General features: G+C 39.6%; 1 protein-coding gene across 1 annotated transcript in view; it reads right to left on the bottom strand.

Moving 5' to 3' along the window:
- Positions 1–2495: 2495 nt before the first annotated feature.
- The window catches only part of lrmda (leucine rich melanocyte differentiation associated), a 277538-nt gene continuing 253386 nt past the window's right edge, over positions 2496–26647 (bottom strand). The window contains exon 7 of the mRNA XM_084390781.1: positions 2496–3249. Coding sequence (XP_084246907.1) covers positions 3170–3249 — 80 coding nt within the window. The 3' untranslated portion in view covers positions 2496–3169. The remainder of the gene's footprint in view (positions 3250–26647) is intronic.

The following is a 26647-nucleotide window of genomic DNA, read 5'->3' on the forward strand; positions in this document are numbered from 1 at the left end:
ATATCATGTGAAACTGAGATGATCTTTTCCTTCAGTTGATGCTGATTTAGGTCCCACCCTTTCCTTCGGGCGTCCTACCGAGGAGTGTTTCCTGAAGCCCTGCCTGAAGGGAGTCCCAGGTCAGAGCCTACAGGTTGCTCTCGACTTCTCACGCCTTAATTAGTCCCCGCCGTGCGCCTTTCCTCTCTCTCTCTCGAACACGTGTGTGTGTGTGTCAGCATATGTCTTGCCGCTGCACTTCCGCCCGCCTTCTAATGCTGTTTATATTTGCGGAGCTGCTTGAGATGAGGCCCTGACGAGGATGGGAACTGACACTCACCAAACTCGGTATGTCCCCAAGCCAGCTCCAGCGGCTCGGGTGCTGTCAATTCTGGCTACATCAGCGGCAGTGGCTCAATGGCAGCGTCTCTGACACATGTCACAAAGTTTTAAATGTCTGTTCTTTTCATGGGGATGGTTGGGTGAGCCAGCCGGGGAAGAGATGACATTTTATGTGGTGGTGGTGGTGGGGGGGGGGGACTTGTTGTGGCTCCTTCTTGCTGCCTCCACCAGCTGTCAGTGCCACTTTTCTCAAAACATATCACAACACCGACAAATAAACCTTGTCATTTAGAAACGCCCGCACTAGTGACCATGCTCTCCAGCAGTACGACAGGAGCGACGCACAAGCATAGTCTCATAGGGCCGAAGACACAAATGTACTGTATAAACACACACACACACATTTAGTAGAATATTCCCATTGCATCGTGTCCCTCTCAGACACAGAACGCACACACTTGGACCGACATGTGCGTAAGGCACAGACACACTCAACCTGTGACCCACAGTCAAACCCACACAGCCAGTGCACACGAAATCATTTCACTGGGCTATCTTTGACCTTTCCCTGTGTGCTTCACATTGCCGAGCGCTGCTCCGGGTACACATGCTTTCTTTCACATCTAAAACCACGTCTCTCATTTGCCAGGCTAATTTGGATGGCATACTTGGGAGGCCGTTTAACACACGGCAATTAAGCAAGATGGTGCCAGGCAAAATTATGACATTAATAATGAATGCTTACAAGAAAAACAAAGATGAAACAACAATAAGATTCAGTCATTTAGAACTAATAATAATATACACGTATATAATATTATAAAATATAATAATTGAAAGAACACTAGATTTTCCCCCAGACAATTTATTTATTGCTAAAGACAGTGGATTAACAGGAATCTTTAATCAAAAAGGTAAACAAAAAGTAGCTTCATTTTCCATCATCCTATATTACATACAATACAATATTTCCAGTACACACAGTAAGACTATAGAATTATATATATGCGTAGTTTAAATTTTTTCATTTTTTTTTGCAGTTCACTTAAATAGTCTTGCAGTAAGCAAAATACTTTTTCAAAATTACTACTACATAGTCTGTTGAATCAATATGAAGTCATAAAAACAATATGTATAATAATTTTTTTGTAATCATACAATGTTCCAGTAGTTTTAGATGGTGTAGCATGTCATACTGAGGGACATTGTTTGACATAAAAAGAGGATCTATACAACAATCAAACTAATCTCAAATCTCACATCAATAATATTGATTTTAAATCACATCTTTAAAACAAGTAACTGCTAATCTTTTGCATTTCCACAGTAAACACTTGATTAAATATAAACTTAACTTTTGTTTGCAGGATCTTTGGATAGTTTTACTGTATACAAACTTCAGCGCAAGAACTGAGCTTGAAATGTGGAATGTAATATTCAAGAAAGAAAGAAAGAAAGAAAGAAAGAAAGAGTGTGACACAAGAGGCAGCAAAATAAATTGGACGAACATAAAACATTTATCATCCTCACTGCACCTAAAGGAGTTGATATTTCAAATATTTGCCCACTGCTAGTCAATTCTGTTGCCAAACACAACAAAGGCCATTATGGATTTTTTTAATTGATAAAAAAAAAGAAAAAAAGAAATCGTTAAAATAACGTGAGTATGCCCAAAAACTGCACGAGGAAACAATCAAAAAGACTGGAGAAAGTTCTTGACTCCCCCCTCACACATACATACATCCACCTCCTCCATTTCCACTGCCAGAGCTGCTGTCTTTCTTTGCTCTCTCCCTCCAGAGAAAGAATGAAATAAAGCAAAGCTCATTACCTCTTTCTTTCACAGCTCCTCCAGGCTCCGGCTCTGCAACAACTGCCCCCGCAACACACAAACTTCACACACGACATGCACATGCACCTCACAAACACGCAAACATACACATGCCACAGAGTCAAGAGTCTGGCAGGGCCTCAGCTGAGTTTCTGATAGGACTCATGCTGGAAACATTCAATAGAGCTTTGGATCATTAACACATAACATAGATTTATATATGACCCAAAGCCTTGTGTATATATACAGAGAATACACACACATCTTTGAAACAAACAAAAAAAAAATATATATATATATATATATATATATTTAAAAAAAAAACAGGAAAATATGTTATTAAACCCTCGATCATGCCTTTTATTTTTTAAGCTTAAAAAAGGCAAATAAATGCAAACAAAATTAAATGTTGTGTTTGTCTTAAAATTCATTAGCCTTTTTTTTTTTTTTTTTTTTACTTTTTTGGGGGAACAAAAGAATCCAATGACTCAAAACTGACATTACGCCTACAGTAAGGGACAGAAAATGACATGGTTACAAAACCATGTAATAAGCTTTACTTTTAATAACAGATAACGTGTAAAACATCAACAAAAGAGACACTTTCTCCCCGATGTTTCTCTTTAACTTTAGCTTTGACTTTGAGAGGAGCTCATCCTGGGCTTCCGTGTGGGCAGCCTGAAGCCTCAGGTGGGACCTTTGACCTGGGGAGAGCAGCAGTTGGACCAGGCAATCCATCATAGAGCCGCGGCTGTCAGGACGAGCACTCAGCCGCGTGTGTGTCTGTCACCGCGGCATAGCGGGGCTGCTTAAAGGCAATCATGTCAATCTGGATGGCACTGCTCAGACGGAGCGAGAGCGATGGGAGGTGGCAGGGAAGGCACACTCAGCAGACGGCACTAGAGGGCTGTGTTTGGCTGCTTAAAATGTGTGTGGCAACATGTATATTTATAATAATATGCGCAGGATATCTTTGTAAAGCCCCCTCGCGTGTCTATCCACTGACCCGTCTGTCAGTCAAAGCTGGTCATTGCGGATGAATCGATTGCCCTCTGAGTGCTTCCCGTAGTAGACATAACGGCACTTGGTGAAAACTCCTGAAAGTGAGAGAGAAGAGCATGTCAAAATGACATTTAACAACAACGTCAATGTCAAAACAACTCTATGTGAATTCTGCGGTGTACCTATGAGATGATGTCCTCGTGTCCTGTTTGGACTGTTACATTTTATTAGCACAGAAATGCACATAACTATCAGGTTGATATTTAAATATACCTTCTAACTGAATGATAACTGATTATGAAGGACTTACATCACATGATAAATGTTTCATTAAGACTGAAGTATACTTGGACGTAATGTTGGATATCAGGAGAGTCCGCAGACATCTACACACACCGCGCAGACTTCAACAAGGCAAATAAAAGGTGTACAACAGCGCATGCCCAAGATGTATGTTGAGACCGAAGAGTCCACTAAGTGGCAATGCACAGTTGTGATGTACTGTGCAGTAATCCAAGAAAGAGTGACACAAAACAGTAAACAAAGCAGTATAACCGTCTCCATCGTTTCCCTCCATCCCTCTCCATCTCCTACTTTTCTTATGAAAGTGACATGTGAATGCCAAGTATGGTAACCTATACTCTGAATCTGCATTTAACCCGTCCAAGTTAGTGCACACATTATTAGTAGAGAGTAGTGAACACACACCGCAAACCATAAACACCCCCCTGGAGCAGTGGGCAGCCATTTTGTGGCACCCGGGGAGCGATTGGGGGTTAGGTGCCTTGCTCAACTGCACCTCAGTCATTTCCTGCCGGTATTGAGAATTGAACCTGCAACCTTCGGGTTACCAGTCTGAGGGCCTTTCCAAATACCCACACTTGCGGTCTTGGCCACTTGTGAGCGTGTGCACGCGACAGGAAGTAAGTGCGCAAGACTATCTCATGTCTAAAAAATGCCAAAGCATAGTGCACTAAATGCACATTAAATCCACACCATCTTGAACACCACATCGGAGCGCATCGGCTTTTACCACTGTTGCCTGTTTTTGCAGTCCTGCCTTCAATCCAGTTCCTGCCTTGGATTGTTTGCATGTGTTTTGAACTTTTGCCTGTTTTGGATTACATGTTTGGATTACCCTTTAATAAACTACTGCAGCCCTTGCGTCTCCGAGCAGTTCATGACACATATGCTAAGCTTCAAATTCTGGTCATCAATACACTTCTGCTAGTTGTTTATTTTATTGGAGTATTTTTAGCGTTTTATATTTAATTGACATACATCTGTCCGTTGACAGACAGACAGACAGACAGATAGGCAGACAGACAGACATATAGATAGATAGATAGACAACAATGAACATTTGCATTTCAAGCCGACATAATACAAGCAGATCAGCAATTAAGTGATTTTTTATTATTTAGACACAAATCAATACTTTTGAAAAGCATGTGTATTATGCTTATGAATCTGTGAACCAAAAATATGTTACAGTTCTCTGTTACCATTTATCCATCAGAAAACGTTTGTCAGTAAAGTACACACACTACTGCAAATATAAAACCCAGAATCTGTCTCCAGAATATGTCATTTCTCACTCAAATTTCTGGCATGAAAGGTGTGTCGAGGGAGACAGTGCATCCGTCTAAAGTCTGAGAACACCAGAGAGACAACATTTAGCCTGAGGGCATTGTCTAGACAATAACAAGCCAAGAGATTGCTTTCTTCAGAGAGAGAGAGAGAGAGAGAGAGAGAGAGAGAGAGAGAGAGAGAGAGAGAGAGAGAGAGAGAGAGAGAGAGAGAGAGAGAGAGAGAGAGAGAGAGAGAGAGAGAGAGAGAGAGAGAGAGAGAGAGAGAGAGAGAGAGAGAGAGAGAGAGATATGAAACTGTAACGGTGTAGATCAACAGTGAGCTCACTGTACTGATCCAATTTTGATAACATGACCATTTGCTTCATTCATTGTCCATCATACATTGTCCAGGCACTCTGAAGGTGTGTGAGAGAGACACTGTGACAGGCCCATAAAGGAGCATTAACACTCCTACAAGGCAAGAACGCAGATGTTTAACACAGATGACTATTTTTAATATGATACACTGTGTGAACTACGGAAGCCCTAAACCGCAAAAAAAAAAAAAAAAAAACATCTAAAATTACGTCTTCCATAGAAGTTCTTTTTTCTTCTTTTTTTTAAGTAAATAAATGCGCTTGTGAAGTCGAACTGCCTCGGACATGGATCTAAATTTTATAGTAGCTTCTTACTTTTATCTGGGCTTTCAACAAAAGGAAATTCTACAAGTGTTAATGCCAACATGGCATTACAATTTGTCTTAGGACGTTACAAAATATCCTGCGCCGGAATAGACTTTACAGGCGAAAACACTTTTCAGACTGGATGGAGATAGCGAGCTTTATATCTGATGAAATCATGGGATCCGGCCAAATGATTGGATACAGAATGATGCACTTAAAATGTATCCAGAAAGGATTTACAGTGAAGAGGTAGACAGTACGGTTACTGTTTAGTGTTCTCGACCCAGATGGCGACCTACAGACGAAGACTTGAGGTACCACAATCCTGGTCTAAACTTTATGGTAATGATAGTGCAATGTGGTTTTTCCCGGTTTTACCCAAATGTGTAAACGTTGACTAAAAGAGTTATAGTAGTACTAAGCCAACCTGATGGACAGTGAAAGTTTTCAACCCCCTGTTCAACTGATACTACACTGGCGGCTGGCGCAGGACTGCAGTAGTCTTTCACGTTACGTCAGTTAGGCTACGTTTGTAATTTTGACTTTAATCTCGAAATTGCTACGACTTTCTTCTCGGAATGTTTCGACTTTAATCTCGAAATATTTAGTTTATTCTCCTTTATTCTCTTATGATTTTTATTTTATTTTTACGGTGCGGTTCAGGGCTACCGTAGTGAACCTACCACTCACTCCTGTAGATCCTTTAGAAGTCCATTCATTCATTCATTAAAACAAATGAACACTATGACACACACACACACACTGGTTCACTATCTTTGTGGGGACTCTCCATAGACGTAATGGTTTTTATACTGTACAAACGGTATATTCTATCCCCTTACGCTAACCCTACCCATCACACAAAACTTTCTGTATTTTTACATTTAAAAAAAAAAAACTTTTACACACACACACACACACACACACGGTCATTCATAATGAAATGGCTGTGATGCCTGACCATGCCAAACTTGTCGCTACAGTGTTTGACCGCAATGCCCAAGCAACTAACCATAAATCCTTAGCAACGTCCAAGCAACTTTAGGACATTGCTAAGGATTTATGGTTGGTTGCTAGGGCATTGCTAAAGATGTCTGGATGGCCCCTGTGTTGTTAGATGATTGCTAGGACCTTGCTTGACAGTTGCTAAGGTGGTTTCTGGGATCTTCTATCCCTGAAGATGTTGCTAGACAGGATGTTAGAGGTGTTGCTCAAAACAAAACTCATCATCAAGCAGTGATTAATGGAAAATTAGCAAAGATTAATCTGGCCACACCACATACTTTCTCCTTCTAAGGATTGAGACGGGTCACAACTCATCGAGCGTGCGAGCGTCCGTTCCCTTATCTCATACATCAACAATATATGTCTTGGCAAACCATATGCCAGTGTTAGGAACAAGACCGCAGCGTTTGTATTGTTTACATCTTTTTGCTTTGCTGAAAATGCTAGTTGACTGTGAGGCCTATAGGTGATGTGTCGAGACAGCCCAGTCTGAGTGTGTTAAAGACAGGATCATTCTGACATGCTGGCAAGAGAAAGAGAGAGAGAAATAGAGCCGCTTGATGGATGTGGCAGACTGCAGCTAGGTGTCAGCGCTTTAGTAAATGAGGCAAGGACAAGTGGCATTAATGCTGTCAATGATCTCCTGACAGGAAAACAGATACCGCGCTTGCCGCCGTTTTTAAATAGACATCAAGTGCATTAATGACAAAAAAGGGCAGGCTTCAAACAAAGCGTGTGAGTGATGGGCAAGCTGCGGCAGCGCTCCGAGCGCGCCACTAACATAATCCGAAAAGACACTGTCAGAGCCGGAGAGAGACGGGCCCCGGAATCGCACGTACTGACAGTGAACAGAGATGAGGACAGAGATACTGGTGCCATATTAGTGCCAAGCATATTCCAACACCAGTCTGGATCCTAACCAAATCTGACACTTTCCTTCTCCCGTCGCTTCAAAGTAGCCGCTCCTCCCCTCTTCCTCTCCTCTCCTTCCCCCACAACGAACGAGCGATCGGCAACCAGCCTTCTCTGACGTGTCACTCCAGTCCTGCGCTCTCCTTCCGCAACGAGTTAGTGGCGGCCCGCTCGTGTCAGCCCGCAGGCCCGGACACAAACTCAGTCAATCTAAATTTGGACTTTTGTAGTCGAGCGACGCTCATTTTCCCTGCCATCCTCACGAGTTGAGGTGATCCAAACTGTGAAGTGTGAGGAGATGTCTGTTCGCATCAGATCAGACGTCTACACCGGTGTCAGCACCCCACCCCCCCACCCCCTTCGCTCTGCGGACAGCTCTGCCAGTGCAAGTACTTGTTCTGAGGGGGTGACAGGGTTTTTGCACTCCAGCTGCTGCAGTTGCCCTGAGGATGGAGGTACCGCTGCTGGATCCCTGTATGCTCATTCTGACTATCAGAGCTCTGATTTGAGGAGATTCTCGTACACTTCACCTCACCAGGATATAAGACTAGCCCCAACCGCAGTGATATCATCCTAAATGCTGCAGCAGCCCTTCAGTGACAGCGAAAGAGATCACATTAATATCGAAAAGCATTATAACCTGACAAAAACAAAACAAAAAAAACTCGATGCAGACAACATGCAGGGAGCAAATATGTCGTCATGTGACAAGAAAACAACCATAAAACAGGAAATAAAAATCACAGAGAGTAGACACTGAGGACTGTCATTATAAGAAGATGACTATTATTATTTCATACACATTTTATTTATGTACTTTTACTTTTTCAGATAATAATATGAATAATAAAATAACACAATTTTGAATGAAAACAATTTTCAATGTTTTGATTTCTTAAAAAAAAAGGTAAAGTTATTTCAGGTTGAGTACCCAGAAAACTGATCAAAATGATCCAATTTTTTTTTTTTTTTTTTTTTTGTAATTTGTAATTTCAATAAAGTTATAAGTAAGAGTATTTTAGGTGGAAGGAAAATATTTTACAAAAATTTGTTTACACTACATATTTTGAAGTTATTAAATGAAAATTTAAATGTAAATATACATGAACAATGTACGGTATAAACACGAATACAAAAAAACTAGATTTTTCAGGCATTGTTTGTCATTGACCCTGTATGAGTGCAGCATCTGATGCGTTAAATCTAGCAGTAGAGAACAGCACGAGATTAATAAAGTGTGGCTCAGTTCAATGTCTGGTGCCGACTGAAGCTGTAACACTGCAGCCTGACTGCTTCCTCACATGTTCAGGGGCTTAAAGCAGCGGTCAGCGAATGCAGCAGGTCTGGGAGATGTCCATCCTGTCCCCCTGCAGACTGACTTCTTTAAACCACCTCTTTGGAGAGCAGAGAGAGGAAAACACACATAGGCCTGCCAGGGCCAGGGAAGCATGTTTAGCGTAAACTGGCAGCTAGGGTGATGCGTGATATAGTGCAGCCCTCTGCAAATTTTGCACACAGCAGCCAAGCTTCCACAGCTGGACACTCCGCTTATTACATCAGGAAAAAAAGAGGAGCGAGAGACAAAGGCAGGAGAAAAGGTAAAATGCAGAAGCAGCTATTTCTTACATAACCTGTTAGTGGAAAGCAGAGTTTAGCTTGGACCCGTGGGGACGGCTGATGAGCTGATAGCTAATATAACAAAAAACCACTGTGTCAGGGCCTGTTCTCCTCTTTATTCCAGACACTCACATACAGCCATTACAGTGACAGATTAAAAGTTTTCAGGAAGCTAATGTTTCCAGGCTGCATATTCTGGCAGGGGAAAGGTTGAAAGCATAGTTCCCGTCCTGTCATACCTGGATGTTTCGTGAGGAGAGGAGGTTGTTTTCATGAGAGATGGAGGTGGAGACAGGACCGGCACACTCAAAGCTTATTAGAAACAACATGAGTCCTCCACAGCCTCTCCGTGACCTACTATCACAGGCGGTGAGGAGATTGCCTGACGTCCTGGAAATCTGCTGTCTTTGCTTTTCTTCCTCTGGCAAAACTCCGGTGAAATCATAATAGCCAACATTTATCACACCGCCAGCACCAGTGAGAAAAACTGAATAAAACTCACACACTATACAAGCTTGCTTTACTACTTGCACTACAACTAGTTCTAGAGTGTTTCCTGCACCTGTGCAGTGCCACCGCTGAACTGACAGTGCCAGAAAAAATACATGGAATTCTAGTTGTGAACAATACAAAGACAATAATATTTGCCCAATATTTGTTGAAATATATGTATTGAAATTGGTTTCTGTATGAATATTTCAATGCATACAAATTAGAGGTTGATTGATTTTGATGAAATTTGATGATACTATAATAATGTGTTTAAAGACAGGAAAAATATTGTGTTGATACTAGTAAAATGAATAACTTGTGTCGCTTAAATACTAATAATCAGGAAAAAAAAGATTTTATGTATAATGCAGGATTTTTATTTATTTATTATAAACAAGACTGAAATACAATGGGACTTTTGAAATGTACATGCTTTCCCAGCATGCAAAATTTAATAGACGTCTAAAGCCCAAGAGTAGACTAATTATCAATTAGATAACAAAGGACTAGTCTATTATTGAGATATGGTTTAGACGTCTATTCAATTTTCAGTGACAGCCCAAATTTTGCCTTTTTTTTTTTTTTTACATCTGGGTTGTGTTTGGACGGCTAGTAGATGTCTTTTAAATGCATAATTGCTTGCTGGGATGTTTGCTGGGTTACTACTTCCAGTTGCTCACTCAAACAGATGAGGAAGATCTACAACATACTACAATGTAAATGCTATAAAATAAACATTGTTATAATTCATCAAAAGTAGATCATAAGCAATCACTTGGCATAAATACGCAGTATTCATTGATAGCAAACTGCTCTGAAACCGCGAGCCCGTTTTTACTTTAAACGTGCAGCACTTTCTTTTCATTAAATCATTGCCTTTTGAAGTTTAATAATCACATTATGGCGTATCATGATTCCTGTTTTTCTGTGCCCTCTTAAAAAGAGAATTAAGACTTTTGAGTCTTAAAATATCATTCAAGACATTTTACGGCTTTTTAAAGAGACCTTGATAAAGCAGAAGCACAGCAAAACCAGTAGTTCAGTGCACACATCTCAAAAAGACATGTTGATTCTTATGAGTCAGTAATGTGAATCAATCAATCAAAAGACTCACAAACTCAGGAATTGTGTTCTTAAAATGATGGCACCCGTAAGGCAACCAACTTCATGAAGGATAAATCAGCCTTTAGTAACTTACTGATATGACTGGAGACAAGACTGTAAAACTTTTTACTCTCAAAAAATTACACTTAAACGGTTAGTTCACCCCAAAATGAAAATTGTCCCATAATTTACTCCATCCTAGGTGTATATGACTTTCTTCTTTCAGCCAAACACAATCGGAGTTATATTAAAAAAAATATCCTGGCTCCCCCACACTTTATAATGGGAGTGAATAGTAACTTCGATTTTGAAGCCAAAAAAAGCACATCCATCCCTCATAAAAGGGTTAATAAAGGCCTTCTGAAGCGAAAATATCCATATTTATAACTTTTCGATCTATAATCACTGGCTTCCGATAACAGTCCTTCGCGAGTCTAGTTCAGGCGGAAGATTGACCTCTGACCCGACGCATGACATATTGATGAACGTGGAAGCGCAGAGGATAGAGCAAAACAAAACACTGGTCATGAATTAGAAATGTCAGAGGAGCTTGAGTTTGTTACCCAGCCCAGTTTGTTTGAACCTGGAGAGGTGTCTACTCTCACATAAGCTTACACTACTCCTACATCGGGTCAGAGGTCACTCTTCCACCGGAACTAGACTCACGTGCGGCCGGTGCCAGCCAGGGATTGTAGTTTATAAAGTTATAAATGTGGATTTTTTCTTATAAAAACACATTGCTTCGCTTCAGAAGGCCTTTATTAACCCCCTGGAGTCGTTTGGATTACTTTTATGATGGATGGATGCGCTTTTTTGGCTTCAAAATATAAGTTAGTATTCACTCCCATTATAAAGCTAGGAAGAGCCAGGATGTTTTTTTAATATAACTCCGATTGTGTTTGGCCGAAAGAAGAAAGTCATATACACCTACAGTAGGATGGCTTGAGGGTGAGTAAATTATGGGATACTTTTTAGGTGAACTATACATTTTAAAGGCTTGGAGAACTAAAAAACTAAAAATCCAGAATCTGTTGAGCTCCTCTAAACAAGGAAAAACAAATTCATCAAATGGCTGCTGAAGTGATATGCATACAATCAGCTTCTCTCTTTTCAAGGGCCATCAATATGTCAAGGAAAGACATATCCGAAGGATGTAGCTCTTAACATCAAGGTTATCTATTCTCTGCTCCCTCTTTCTCAGAGCGTTTTCCTGTGCTCTCCCTGTATCCCATGCTCTCATCAGCCCTGCAATCAATCAGGGTAATAATGTTGTGGGAAAAAAATCAATTAACAATGCAATTAAACTTTCCTTATTATCTTACAAGCTTGAAATAATACCCAAAGGGAAGCTGGACCGACATCCGCGAGGGTGCGAGAGGGTGAGTTATGGCTGTGAGCAGCTGCAGCCATGAGCTTTTGCTATTATATGAGCCTCAATATATCTGCCTGAGTCCCTTTATCAGTCTGCAGCAACATCCTGTGATGGAGTCCTCATTATCTGGCCTTACAACAACCGTCTCTGACCTACAGCTGTTGGGGCTAACGCGTAATCAGGTTGTTTTTTCAGGTAATGCATTACTTGTCAAATCTACACTATAATGCATCCAAGTGCCTCAGTGGAATTCAGCTGTACTTGCTATTTGTAGCTGATAAAATAACAGGATATGTGCTTCAGAGGTAGACTTGCTCTGTCCTGGAAATCACTGGTGCAGCCTTCAATGAGCATCTTGTTTTCTCTTTGTTGGACACGAGAACAGAAAGAAAAAAAAAGACGAAAACTATTATGGCAATCTTTGGTCAAAACATTCAGGGCAATTGCAATTGTTGTGCAAATACACTTATGCCGCATTAAAAAGTGCTTTGCATGCAAACTGTCTGGAATAAACTTTTACACAGAAAAAGATAGTACTTCCAAAGTAAAAATTCCTGCAAGCCAAGCATAGCACTGAAAGAGAGAGATTATTAATGTTACTTTTAAAAGTATCGCTCCCCACCACTGCAGACCTACACCAACATAGAAAAGCCTCAAGAGTCTTTTTGACATGTAAATAGCATCTGAATTATCATCTTTTAAACACTTGCTGATGATAATTCATGACTTTAAATGTCACAGTTCGCTGATTTTGTCCACAGATCTTTAGAGTTGTTATTGGAGACAACTGCTATAAAGTCGAAGCTGTATTTTATATGATTTTTACAGGCACGTCTGTTAACCAAAATAAGAAACTACTGCTGGCCTGCCAGAAGACAGCTTTAATGACATCCTGAAGGCAACGCTCTGCATGTTACTGCATTCACTTAGAGGTCAAAGACACAGATAATAAATATGAGGAACCAGCAGAGATGAATATCCACATGCACTGTCAAAGAGCAGCTGCGTTCCCCTGCCTCCGCTCGGAGCGAGAGACGCTCAACGTCCTGAGAAAAGAAAGAAAGAAGGGAATGTTGGAGGATATTAAATTAGTGCCCTGGATAATGTCACTTATTCAATCAAAAGGGAGGCTGAAGTTGTGATGGTGTACTGGGCCGCAGTTCAAATGGAGCCATATGCAGCTAAAGTGGACTGGCTTTAAGCCCAAAGCCTCCGACGAACCACAAACTACTGACCACTCCTGACACACATGCAGATGTGTGGCACTGAAAGGATGAGGCTGGTTTTCATCAGCACAGACATGAGAAAAACTCGAGACGCAGAGACGTCTCACTGAAGTATGGGTCAAGAATCAGAGGCATCAAAAGTTAAGACAGAGGCTTGTTGTCTTCGGGGGAAAATGTGCTCATGCGCAAAATACGACTGAGCTTTGAAATAAAATAAACACTTTAGCATCTGTACTTTACTCTGGAACAATCCTCAAGCAACGTCGCTCTGAATCTGCGAAAGTGTAGGAGTTTCTACTCAAAGCAACGGAGAAAAAGAAGTCTTAAGTGTGTCTTTGAGAATGTCAATCATCTGTTGGGAGCAACCGAGGGAAGCTAAATTCATAACTTACCGAGTTAAACTGACATTTGTTCTCATGCAATAAAAAATATTTAGTCCATTAAACATAAATACCTGTCATTATGATGCATGCACTGGATGCAAGCCTCCCCATTCCCCACTGATGTTTATTACAGCCAAACAACTGCAGCGCCTGCATGTTTTCAACTTTAGCGTATTGATTAAACTTTTAAATGGTTGCCATATAACCCAGGGACATCAAGAAGATTAATTTGCGTCAATGTTCATCTGTAATTCATTAGCCATTTATACCCCACATCCACATGGGCTATCAAGAAAATGCAGGCCATTTTTCACTCGAGCTCAGTCTTGGGAATGGGAACTGAAAATTGCACCGCATACAAATAAGACCGGTGGCTTAGGGAAAGAGAAAGCAGCTAAAAATGCTACCAAGGCCGAAAACACATAATTGAACCAGTATTCCTAATGAAACTAATGCTTCCTCCATGACAGTGCCTTGTAAGAACACTTCTAGTATATTAATTTTAGAACAGGAATATTGCCATTAACTTTCATTTAATTTATTGAGCCATTGGAAACTTTCATATGCTTTATCATCAAACTGAATGTTGTGCACATCTTATTATTTGATATAAATGTGTTTTTGCATTAAAAAAACCTGTTGATTATATGGTGATCAAACATGGTCTAATTTGTGTATATGACCTATTCACAGGATTATGTGCAGTGATGAGTATAAGAATATCGGGGAGTAACAAAAATAGCAATCCAGCTAACTAGCATTTTCAGAAGCGTCACAGTACTTCAGCTGTTTTAAAATAGCTTTTCCAGTAATAAGCTACTTTTTCCAAGCAAATACTGTTTTTAATTGTTTGCTCACACAATTTTACGGCAGAGTGAACTAAGGTGATAAACAACACCTTCCTGATTTGTCCTTTCTTTCTTATTTAGCGTTGGAAAGTCTGCATTCATTGATTTATTGTAGAGAATCAGTTAGTTTGGACAGTTAATAACAAGATTCATATAACGATTTGAGTTCATAAGACATATTATAGTTCTTTGTTTTATAGTCAACGATGTAGTTAAATGCTAGTAGTTCATGTTCATTTCCACATAGTGATGAGAACATCTGTTGTAAAACAGTATATTATATACAGTATATTCAGCTGTATCGTTTGTCTGTGAGTTTTAAGACTGAGGGTTAGGTTGATACATTGAAGGTGGGGGTCTGAACAGAGTTTCTTTGTCCTTGCTATCTTTAGCAAGTCTATGGCATCCACCGATCAGCCGGAGGGTCTCATGCTAATGAAGTGATGTGAAATATTATTACAAATTTATTTCCAGAGTTTTTCCATTAATTCTGCAAAAAGCCCAGAAGATGTTTAAAATAACTTTTTATATTTACCCAGTTCTCAGAATATTATTGGCTGTTTGGGTGAATCTCATAATGCTTGTCAAAATGTCTTGGTCATATTTCACATTTATAAATATATACTGTATAGGACATTTTTGGGACAAATTAAGATTTTTTATAATTATAATTATATATGTTTTTTTATTTTTTTTTTACATATTTTGGTCTGAAGCAAAATGATGGTGAGAAAATGATCTAAAAGAGGCTTCGTAATGTTTTGATTTGAGTGAAATTTGCCCAGGCTGTTTTCTTGACAGGTTCACCTGTGTATTTTCTATCAAAACCAGATTTGGGCTTTCATGAATTCCCTGGAATACAGCTCTTTAAGTCAGTTCTAAACCTAAAGCAACAAAGGTAAACATGATAGTCAAGCATGGATGAGGTCTGGCAATGAGAAAAGGTTGAGAGATTTGCTCTAGCTAGAGGGCCTGTCAGGAGAAAGCAGCTAGTTCATGCCTCAAAAGCTCTGATCAATACCAGCTTGATTTGCCACATGATTTTTTCCACCCAAGCAAAACATAATCTTGATATTTTGTTGAATTGCCCATAGTATTCTGCGCTACAGGCCTTTCATATAACCAGAGCTGTTGATTGTACTCTATTTCACCCTGCAAAATAACCATTAGCCATTATGCAGCTTTAATGGCTGTCCGTTCAATGGTGTTAACCTCCACACTTTCACTTTTAAGAGGACACACAGCACTGCAAAAGCACAAGACCCTCATGAGATTACCACAATCAAATATTATGAATTGAAAGCGGCAGTATTCATTAATGAAGTCCTCAAACGGCTCACCTGATAAGGGCCTATCATTCTTTGTACTCCAACTTATGAAGTTCAAGAGGAAATTGAATTCTGGAGGACATAAATTTTGACTGAAGAAAGAGATTATAGCAGCAGCCTAATTCAAGTCTGGTGAAATTAATTTCAATGACATTTATTCTACATAGAGCAAGTGTGCGCAAGGCACACAGTGGCTCTGGGCTCTGGAGATAAGGGGAAGTCATTTGAGGTTGGGTGCTCCAGCAGTTTACAAAGCCTTAATCTCCTTGGAACAACTCATGGTCTATCATAAGGAGACTTACATGCCGGCTAACAGCCATTCGGCGTCTGAATTTCCCCTGCTGGTTGTGTCAGCACGAGGGATGGCTCTGGCACTTCCACTGTAAAAGACGGATTTGTACGAGTACATGTCAGCGTGGTGCTGTTGATCGTATTGAGCGGTGAAAAGGTCTCGTTGGGTGTGAGGTCACAACAGAAAGATGCCACACACTAATTAACCACTGCAGCATCTTCATTTGACCTGATTAGTCATTATGATTTAATAACCATTTGTGTCAAGGACATTAAGTGTGATTTGATAAGAATAAAGTATTACAGAACGAACATTTTCTGGGGCTGACTGACTTTAGTCATCATTAGCAAGCGCTTCCTAATTAAAAAGAAAAGCTGATAAGTCATTCAGACCTCGATAAATTGTGAAAAGTTTGCTGATTTCAGTAATGGTCCCATTAATAAGGCTGATGGGAAAGTTGCTCATTTCAAATTGAATCCAAGTGACATGATTCAATAACAATGTGGTGGTAAATTAATCATCGCGGAAAGATCGCTGCACTTTTTAATCGCTTTGACATTGGAGGTCGGCTCGAGTTAACGAGGGTCTAAATCAGTGAGCAGTAAATGTTAATTATCCACCACAAACACCAGAGGAAGAAAAAGAGTGTGAGAAACACTATAAGGTCATTATCAAAACAAACCTGTTCAAAGTCAGAATGTGACTGATGACTGTATGTGAGATCATTACAAGACTCAAAACGAGTTTAATATTTCAAATGGTTGTGACTGAAATCTCTGTCATGAAATGTATTGTCTGGTCGAATCTATAACATTGTTTCTTGAGACAAAACACGTCCCACAGCCACACTTCTTCTGCCATTAGAATTATTACACTATCACTTACTAAAACAGAAAATAACTCAACACTTGATATATAAATATATATTTAAATTTAAGGGAAAAAATACTAAAGCAACATAAATGTGAATCTTGTAACCATTTCAATTAAAATTTTAAAACCATTACCTTAATGAAGTTTCCCAACACTATTTCTACTTTTTGTCAACAATTTCAGATAAAAAAGAAAAAAAAAATCTTAAGCAGAGTCATCTTCCAGTATTCTCCTTTTATTTTTAATTGCAGTTAACTCTGGATTTATGTATTATACTTAATTATTTATTAGTTAATTACAGACTCAATTAAGTCTGGCTTAAATGAAATCCTCAGAACATGTTTGTTAATAGATGAATCCAAAATATTTCCTCTGTACATAAACTTCTGTTTCTCCAAAGGATTGTTTTCTTCTCTTCTTTCGCCTGTTTCTCCCCTATCATGTCTCAAGAATCAGTTTAAGCTCAACTATGAGCGAGATGACAGAAATCTCTGACTTGAGGATGTAGGTTTAGTACATTACTAACTTTAGCGGGCAGCTGGACAGATAGGTCACATGGGTGTGTGTTGATGCTAAATATAATGATGAAGGATGTGACAGACCTCATGCATCAGTAAGCAGTGCGGCTCCTTGCTCAATGCCATTTGGAATTAATGTCAAACATAATACGGCCACCAATCCATGGAAATGAATGGACATGTCAACATATCACAGTGCTCATTTCACTCAAAGAGAGAGACCACAAACAAAGCTTAAATGTCCTATAAACATTTTTGAATGGTTTTAAAATATGTATAAATGTATTTTCAAATGAATATTTGACAAACTTTGAAATAAGTTATTAGAGTTGTAGTTATTCTAAAAATGAATAAAAACTATAGACATAAAAAAAGAAAACGAATACAAATGGCAAAAACACAACAACATTTTTAAACTTTAAAATGAAAATGGTAAAAAAATGTATAATAGTATCTCAATGGTTCTAAAATAACACTTCTTTGAAACCAAATACAGTATATTTATTTCTAAAGAATTTAAAAGGTGGTAAAAATTGGGCTATAGTTGTGTTCTATACACTGCCTATGCCTCTCAAACTAACTCACTTTATAAAATCTACAGCACAGTGGAAAGGAACCAGTTTGGATGAAAGCAATAAACCATGCTAGGTCTCCCATCAGCTGCTCTGCTAGGTCAACAAACAGCCTGATCTTTCCCGAAGCCAACCGTCAATTACCGCACAGACACACGGCCTTCTTGCTGTCTTAAATAAAGCGCCTGACACTCCCCGGAGTGACACATATCAATACCAATCTGACAGCCCCTGTTGCCACCTCAGCCACAGAAGAGACGAGCTGCACCTGCCTCACCGTGGGACATGTGTCTGCTCGCCACTTCCCCCTGCAGAGAGCACACACACACACACACAACCTCACTCTTCCTGTGTTTGAGTGCCTTGTGCTATTTTCCCAAGCCCATTATTATATTCATTTCAGCATGGCGTCTGAGGCCTGTTGGTCTGGTACCTGAGGCTGCGGAGCCCGCTGTTGTACAGTGATTTGTCATGACATCCTGACAGAGAGCATGGAGAGGGGGCATGAAGGGAAAAGAACAAGGGCTGAGTCAAGCCGCTGCTGGCCTGGGCTCTGTGTGGCTTCTGGGTGTGCTCCTCTCGCCCCACAGCTCGCGTCCCGGAGCCTGGTGTCACTATGACGGTGAGGGGCATCAGTCAGACCGGAGCTTCATCTGACTGGAGAGGATCAATCTCCCACCTTAATGCAAGCGGACACGGTAAAATATCCTTTAACACTGTGTGCCGCCCTCCCGCCCCTTTCGGAGTATCCAACTGCCAGATGATCTTTAGCGTGGCAGCTCGTATTGCAATTTGTTACCTGCATTCTTGAGAAATACACTTTTGTATGAAATGGTATGCTAATGTGATGTTATTGCCATTGTCCACTTTACAAAACATATATGCTAGTTTCTGCCGAAATTCCATTTCTATAGTTATTGTTATACTAATACTAATGGATACTAATGTTGCATAGTTTCAAACTTTACAAATGAAGGATAATCCATATCTAAAGCATAGACTGTAAAAAATATGGACGTAGTTGTCCGTGACGTCACCCATAGGTTTCTAAAGAGCATTTTAGAAGCCCAAAGTGGGTGGAGCCGGCAGTCGCCATCTTGGCAGCATGTCACTCCCGGATAACTGAAAATGGGCAAAGAGGCGGGATTAGCTGAGGCGACGTGACAGCTAACAGACAGCAGACAGACGGCTAGTGGTGACAGGCCTTAATTATCTAGAACTTTAAGGCTTAATATAATTTAAACGGATGAGTTATAAAAAAATAAAATAAAAATAAAAATCACCCCCTTCACAGTTGTCATGAAGGACAAAATTAGCTATTTAGACCAAAACCACTTTTTGTTCCAGGCTGTAAAAAAAAAAAAATTCCACTGTAAAGTTGGGCATATTAACATAGGGTTCTATAGGATTGACTCTCTTTTGGAGCCTGTCTCTAGGGGCCCTGAATTGCAGTTTAAGTCACTTCCGTGTTGGATTCAAGAGACAGACCGGAAGGGTGCAGGCTTGCAGTTTGGTCTAAAGGTGAGGTCATTACTAGTTGAAATTTTGCTTTCGAAAGCCGGTCATTTAATTAGGAACCTGTGCGATTGAAATTTACCCCCAAAATTCCCCATGTAGATTTCGCATCAGGTTCAAGTTGGTCACTCAAATTTGTCACGTTAAATAAAACAGAAAGCTGCTTTGAAAGTGACCTCTGTGTGAGCGATGTTTCATGCATTGCTATACTATTGACAATAGATAACATTTTGTCCAAATTTTGCACCTTAAGTAAGCATTAAATTATTTGAATGCACAATGTGAAGGTTAAAAACCACCCGATGGCAATCACTTAAAAAACAGCGACGCTACCACAAAATATTTCAATAGTGAAGCTACTTTATTAATAAAAGTCAATGGCCGATCACTGGCCAAACAGATACAGTTCGCGACGGTATCTGTTTGCGCGAGTGCTTCAATAAAGACAGTGCATTAATGTAGAATGGGAACTAAACTGACTGAAACTGCCCGTGGATTCAATGGTTTTAAGACACACACCAGTATAAGTGACTTTAGGCATCAGAACATTATAAATGTACTGTATGAAAAATGGATAATCTGATACCAATATATTAAAAACAATCTATGATACTAGCCAATAACGATATGGTATTGATATATCTCTGAAACAATTTGTAAGTGACGCTGACTTGATTTTATAGGTATCAGCCATAATTGAATGTGAATGTACATATTTTAAATGAATCAGTTGAAGCATCTGACATAAATATTGTCATTTATATTTCTGTAAATAAAACAATAAAGTAATAAAACCATGTAGCTACATAGAGGTAAAACACTCGAGAGCAACTAAAAAAAAAGTTACTTTTTTGTTAAAAAAGGGGATGTAAATACCAACAAACAGCCAAACTCTTCCAGTGTTCTGATGAATTTCAGGCGGATTTCAATGACCTCACAGTACTGCACGCCAGCTAAAGTAAAATTGAAACCCAAAATTGAAAAATGAGTAATGAAGCCCATGAATGTAATGATAGGGATTGCAATGACTCTAATAGTATTAAACTGACAGCAGAGGCTAAATCCAACGCGAGGCTTTGAGTCGCAATTACAAAAGCGCTCCCGTCTGACAGGGGCCTACAGATAGAGACCTTACACTTGAGAAGAAAGAGAAAATAATATCCTGGGGAATTATAATGGATGATCTCAGGAGGTTTGGATACATGAAGGCAGGCCAGCGATGATGAGATGCGATTGTCGAGGCCCTCTTCGCACCCTTTTAATGGATGGCTTTACTGTAAGTCTCCTCTTCCTAATTAATAAGACACATACAGTTTGCAGATGCAGGAGGAATGGAGCGGAGAAGATGAGGGGGTGATTAACGACATAACACTCAAGCCGAAGAGGACGTCTCCCCCCGTTTTCATTCTCTCTCCTCGACATCCTCGGACCGTCGTCAGCACCCTGCACATCCCCTGACAGGTGGAATAATAACGGTCATACATCACTGCCCCCGAAAAGTCCAATAACCTAAATCTTCACTTGCCACACAGCCCGAGACTCAATTACTTTATTGACATGTAATCTTCATAAGGGGAGAAATATTGAGCATGTAAGGTCAGTCGGTTATGAAGACGTATTATCATATTATCTGCATGGGGGTTGTAGGGGCTAGGACCTGACAAAGCTAATTATAATCGTACATGTTACCGGGCTCCAAGCGCATTATGTGCTTGGCTGCATGAGTGAGTCCGGGCAGACGAAGGGAAGGACAGGGGGTGGTTGTCCAAATATAAGAAAGCCAGGATGTCCTTTTAAGGGCATCAGAACTAATGAAGTCAGATATCATCCAATATACGTCTAGCGCCATAATCTCTCTCATTCATTCATTCATTCATTCATATATCTATATCGTAAAGGCATAAAATTACGCTAGATAAAGAAGGGATTGCCCATTGCATGGGATTTTGGAGCATAATAATACCTATTAGCTGTGGCGTGCTCATGTTAGACCAAAGAAAAAAACCTACCTTGAACAGAGCTTAAAGTTCAGCAAATATCAGTTCTGATTTGCGCAGTGACTTGAACAGTTGCACTGCCCAAATGTCACTGTTAGTTAGTGATTCTGGAAGCCGAGCTTGTGGCTCTCCAGCCCCCCTTCCCATCCCCAAGGTTATCTTAATATCAGCCAAGCCTCTGCACTGGTCATCATCACCATATATTACGCTGTATTCAGATAAACAGGACTGTATATGTGAAAACCAAAGTGATATTTCGGCTTGTCCTCCAGCCGACAGCGTTCCATTGACTGCTACTTTTACAAGACTAGATTTAATATCCTGAGAGTAGCACTCCCAGTTTTCTTGGGGAAAAGCTATGGCTACTTTAAGGCATAAACACAAAGTATGGCCCTGAGTCACAACATGAACGGGGCAGCCGGGTCACTGGATATGAACACGCCTTTGCTTGCTTCCTTGCTGAGGGAGGAATTGCACTTCAGGACATGTGTGTTCATTCCGATGTGTTTTATTTCATGCCATTTTTGTCTTTTATTTGCTTCTTGCTTCCTGAGAACAAACCATGTTAAGCTTGTATCTCAGGCGATGCTGAATGGAAAACTAGTTTGCTGGAGGTGGTACAATTTCAAGCTGCTCTCAGGGGAGGCTGGTTAACAGAGGCTTAATGGTGTCAAGTGCAGAGGCGTATTTTAAGAGTATTTGTGAAGATCTGAGCTCTAAGAGACACACACATATACACTTCTGTTCAGAAGTTTACACAGCCTTTGCAGAATCTACAAGACGTTTATCATACACAACTATCACAAAAGGCTACAAGCAGCCAGTGGAGATGCCTGTGAAGGAAACACAATATAAAGAACCAAAGGCATGTGAACTGCTGACTTGTGGAAATTGATGTTGTGTAAATATTAAATTGTGTAGTAAGAAATGAATACTTTTATTCAGCAAGAACACATTTTTGCATTATTTCTATTCATCAAAAAATATTAAGCAGCACAACTGTTTTCAACAATTATTATAATAAGAAATGTTTCTTGAGCAGCAAATAAACACATTTAAATGATTTCTGAAGGATCACGTGATACTGACGACTGGAGTAAAGATGCTGAAAATGCAACTTTGCCATCACTAAAATAAATTACAATTTTATATATAGTAAATCATTTTAAATTGTAAACATTCACATTGATTAAATAAATGTATCCGTGGTTTTATTATAAGTTTAGACCTTGCAGAATATGCAAGTTTTTGAGCATATTTAGCATTTTAAATAAAAGAGATTCAATTGTAAATAATATGTACAGTTTTATTTGAAGTAACACACAGTACAGATTCTGCATGAACTATACAAACTTATGAGAAAAGAGGGGTATAGCACAAGTTTCAGTTGTCCATGTCAAGGCCAAACTCTAAATTAAAACCATCTCTCTGCAGTTATTTTCCAAATTCACAACTGTGAGCTGGTTAGAAGCAAAATAACTAAATCTGAAACAGATATTATCTAATGCAGCACATTAGCAAAAGCTACAGTGAGGTTTACAACAGAACATTCTTTGTGCTAATCCATTTTGTGCACTAAATAACAGTCCATTAAATGACTTTGCGAGATCACAGAATTCATTAAACCGAGTACGGCAGCAACAGAACTTGTTCCTGACATCTTACATTGGCTATAGGTGACCTGAAGTTGAGTGGTTAAACCAGCAGCAAGATTGAAGAGGCATGATTTCCTAGGGAAATTAGGAAAGTACTCATTCAAATGACAGCAATCTGGAATTCATTTCAGTGTCTGACCTCTATGACTCAGTCAACTCAACAGTCTTATAGCGACACAACATGTCAGAAATGATCACCCAATCAAATTATGACAGTAAAACAATGTGTCCGCTTACATTAATATGATGGGGAAACCTGCTCTCTTTCATTCGACTTCATGGGCAAATCATTTTGACAGATATAAAAAGTTGCCTGAGATGTGAAGCCTTGTTTGACCTAGTTATCTGTTTATTTTCAGAACCTTTTGACTGACCCAACAATTATTCGAGCTGAAAAGTTAAATATGCTGAAGGAGTGCACAGCACAGCTCAAAGTACCTGACCTCAACTGACTTTGATAAATTATGACATTAAGTTCAAGTGCCTGCTCAAATTCGGCCAAAAGTCCTGCTCCATTTTCGAGCGAGCCATCAACCACAGTAAATGTCAAATTCTCATAAATTTGTGCTTGGAGTCTCTGACAGAGAGGATACGCCCTCATTGAGGCTGCTGCATGGCAGTGAACGCTAACTGTCCGTTTCCCAGCATTCACATGGAATAAACGATGTGCTAGGTCATTAACTTGAGCTATGCTGATCCTCCCGTAATAGCCAGTGTTCAGACATCAGACGTGGGCGGGGGTGTCTCGTGATGGTGTGCTGAGGTACAGTTGACAACAAATCAGTAAATTCACCAGGGAGCAAGAACACAGTTTTGACAACAGTCCAATGGAGCTTGCTCTAACTGACAGATGAGTTCAGTCCCTTCCACCACAATGAATTCATCCCAAGAATATGTGTGGATTGAAGAGGGGAACGGGGGTCACAGGTTACTGTGTGTCAGTCATCGATTCAAATTGCTTATTAAATCATCACTGTGCTTTGTTCTTTGTTTATGCTAATGGTTTAATGACACACAGTGTAAGCAATAAAGGAGCTCTTGTATAATTTTCAACAAAAGTTGAATGAATGTCATAACGTAAAAACATATATACACCACTGTTCAAATGTTTGGTAAGAATTGTTTTTGAATGTCTCTTATGCTTACCAAGGCAGCATGTATTTGATCACATATACAGTTAAACAGTAATTTTGTTAAATATTACAATTTCAAATAACTGTTTTCTACGTAAATAAATCATAGAATGAAATTCATTCCTACTGTATGATGGCAAAGTTGAATTATATTATATTGTAAGATGCTTATTTATCTTAAAGAGGGCCTATTATTCCTTTTTGTTTTTACATTTTTAACTTTCTTTAGTGTGTAATGTTGATGTTTGAACAAAAGGTCTGCAAAGGTTAATGTAATGGCCTTGACAATTCGGAAACACACTCAAAGCGGTTGACCAATCACAACACACTGGTTCAGCTGACCAATCTGAGCGCATCGTGCTTTTCGGAATGGGGGGTTTCATAGAGACAGGAACTAAACAGAGCGTTACTGACAGACTGGGAAATAACAATGTGAAATATGTGAAAAAGAATGTGTTTTCAACATTCAAGCATGAAAACTGATTCTAATAGACCCGAAGACTTTGTAAAAGTGCTTTTAGTTTTGTTTTTCACATAATGCATCACATGACTGATTTGGAGGACAAAAGTTGTTGTTGTTTTTTCTTATTATTATTATTATTTTCCCCAAATATTAATAAAAAGTCAAACAGGTGACAGGTTTAATGGCCGCTAAAAATTCAGCTTTGCCATTACATGAATAAATTATATTGACATTTTCTTTATTATGTTATCAGGGCCGTTGTATCGGCTTGACATGTTTGACTTTATGTACCCCCTAACATATAAACATTATTTTTGACATTCTCATGCTTATCATATAAGTAATATATTAGTTACTGTATGTATGAATTGCATTTTTGAAAAATTATTTTCAACATTTATGTAGAGGCTTGGACAGATATCTTTCATAACATGTTTTCATCTATCCCTGATGATTAATAATCCTGAAAAACACATGATACATAATTAAAACAGAATAAATGGAAGCTGTCACCAAATTAATTGCTATCATTTGTAAATTGATTGTATATTGAATCACACTAACAAAAGCAAATGCTGCCAAAAAAGGCCTCGCTATGAATAATAATGAATAATAAATAGTTCCAGCATGTATCTTCCACAGTTTTGAATTATAACTCTTCGGTGTGTTTTTCTCTTCCTGCAAGCAGCATTTGTCTTCATAAACTTTTCCATTGGCCCGTCACATGATCATTATAATGCAATCAGAGCTCATTGTGCACAGATCAGTTTCGCCATCAGAAAGACAAGTTGCTCAACATCTGCCAGGACTCTGTGTTTCAGCATCTGAGAGGGTTGAGAAACCCCCTGACATGAACACAGCCATCCATATCAACCTAAGCAAGAGGAGGGAAATTCGAGGACCCCGCATCGATCCCGCCGTAAAAATATCTAAACCATATGGCTTGCCTCTTCCCTCATAAATTACAATGATAAAGTCCTGTGGTTCGAGACTGTGAAAGCCACGCTAACCTGCTCTAAACTCTTGGCAGGACTAGAAGCACACAGGAAATACTATCCTGCATCTCAGATGTCCCAAACTCAAGTAACAAATCACGCACAAATATGAATAATGCTTAGACTGCATTAGCAATCACTTTTAAAGCTGATTAGAACGCAGGCATGGGGTATCCATTTGTATGATATATTTGCTGTCAGTCTCCTGAGATGGTCCGGCATGACTGGGAAGCAGACCAAAGCCCCAAGAACCACAAGTATGTTATTGCGAGTGGGCTGGGCAGACTGGCTTGAATTCATGTCCTTGTCCATCATGCTGACACATTCTCCATCCAGAGGTATCAATTAACTCGTTTCTTTTGTGTATGTATTAATAGATCATCCAGGAGGACGGATCATCACAGTGCTGTAATTTTATGAAGCAAAGCTTTACTGATTAAAGACTCTGAAGAGATGACAGCGGCTTTAGCAGTAAATAAACTGCTGCTGGTGGGCTAGTGCTAAAGGATCTGGGTTGGAAAAAACATATTTTTTCAGAGTTACTGAGATGCTGTATCACACTTTTAAACAATGCTAAAAATGAAAGTGAAAGTCACATGCGAAGGCCATAGCGATAACCCATACTCAGAATTTGTCCTCTGCATTTAACCCATCCAGGTTAGGGCACACACATTAGAAGTAGTGAGTAGTTTTGCTGTGGCGCCAGGGGAGTGATTGGGGGTCAGGTGCCTTGCTCAATGTCATCTCAGTAATTTCCTGTCGGTACTGAGAATCGAACCGGCAACCTTCAGGAAGTCTGACTCTTTAACCATTAGGCCACGACTGCCTATTTTCAAATGTTTGATCATTTGAAATAAACAGATCTGATCAGCCCTATACGCACACTACGCAAGTTGCGTAGGGCCCCACAAATTACTCAAGGCCCCGCCTCCCTCTCGT

Source organism: Rutilus rutilus (assembly GCF_951802725.1).
Source record: "Rutilus rutilus genome assembly, chromosome: 20".
Lineage (NCBI taxonomy): Eukaryota > Metazoa > Chordata > Actinopteri > Cypriniformes > Leuciscidae > Rutilus > Rutilus rutilus.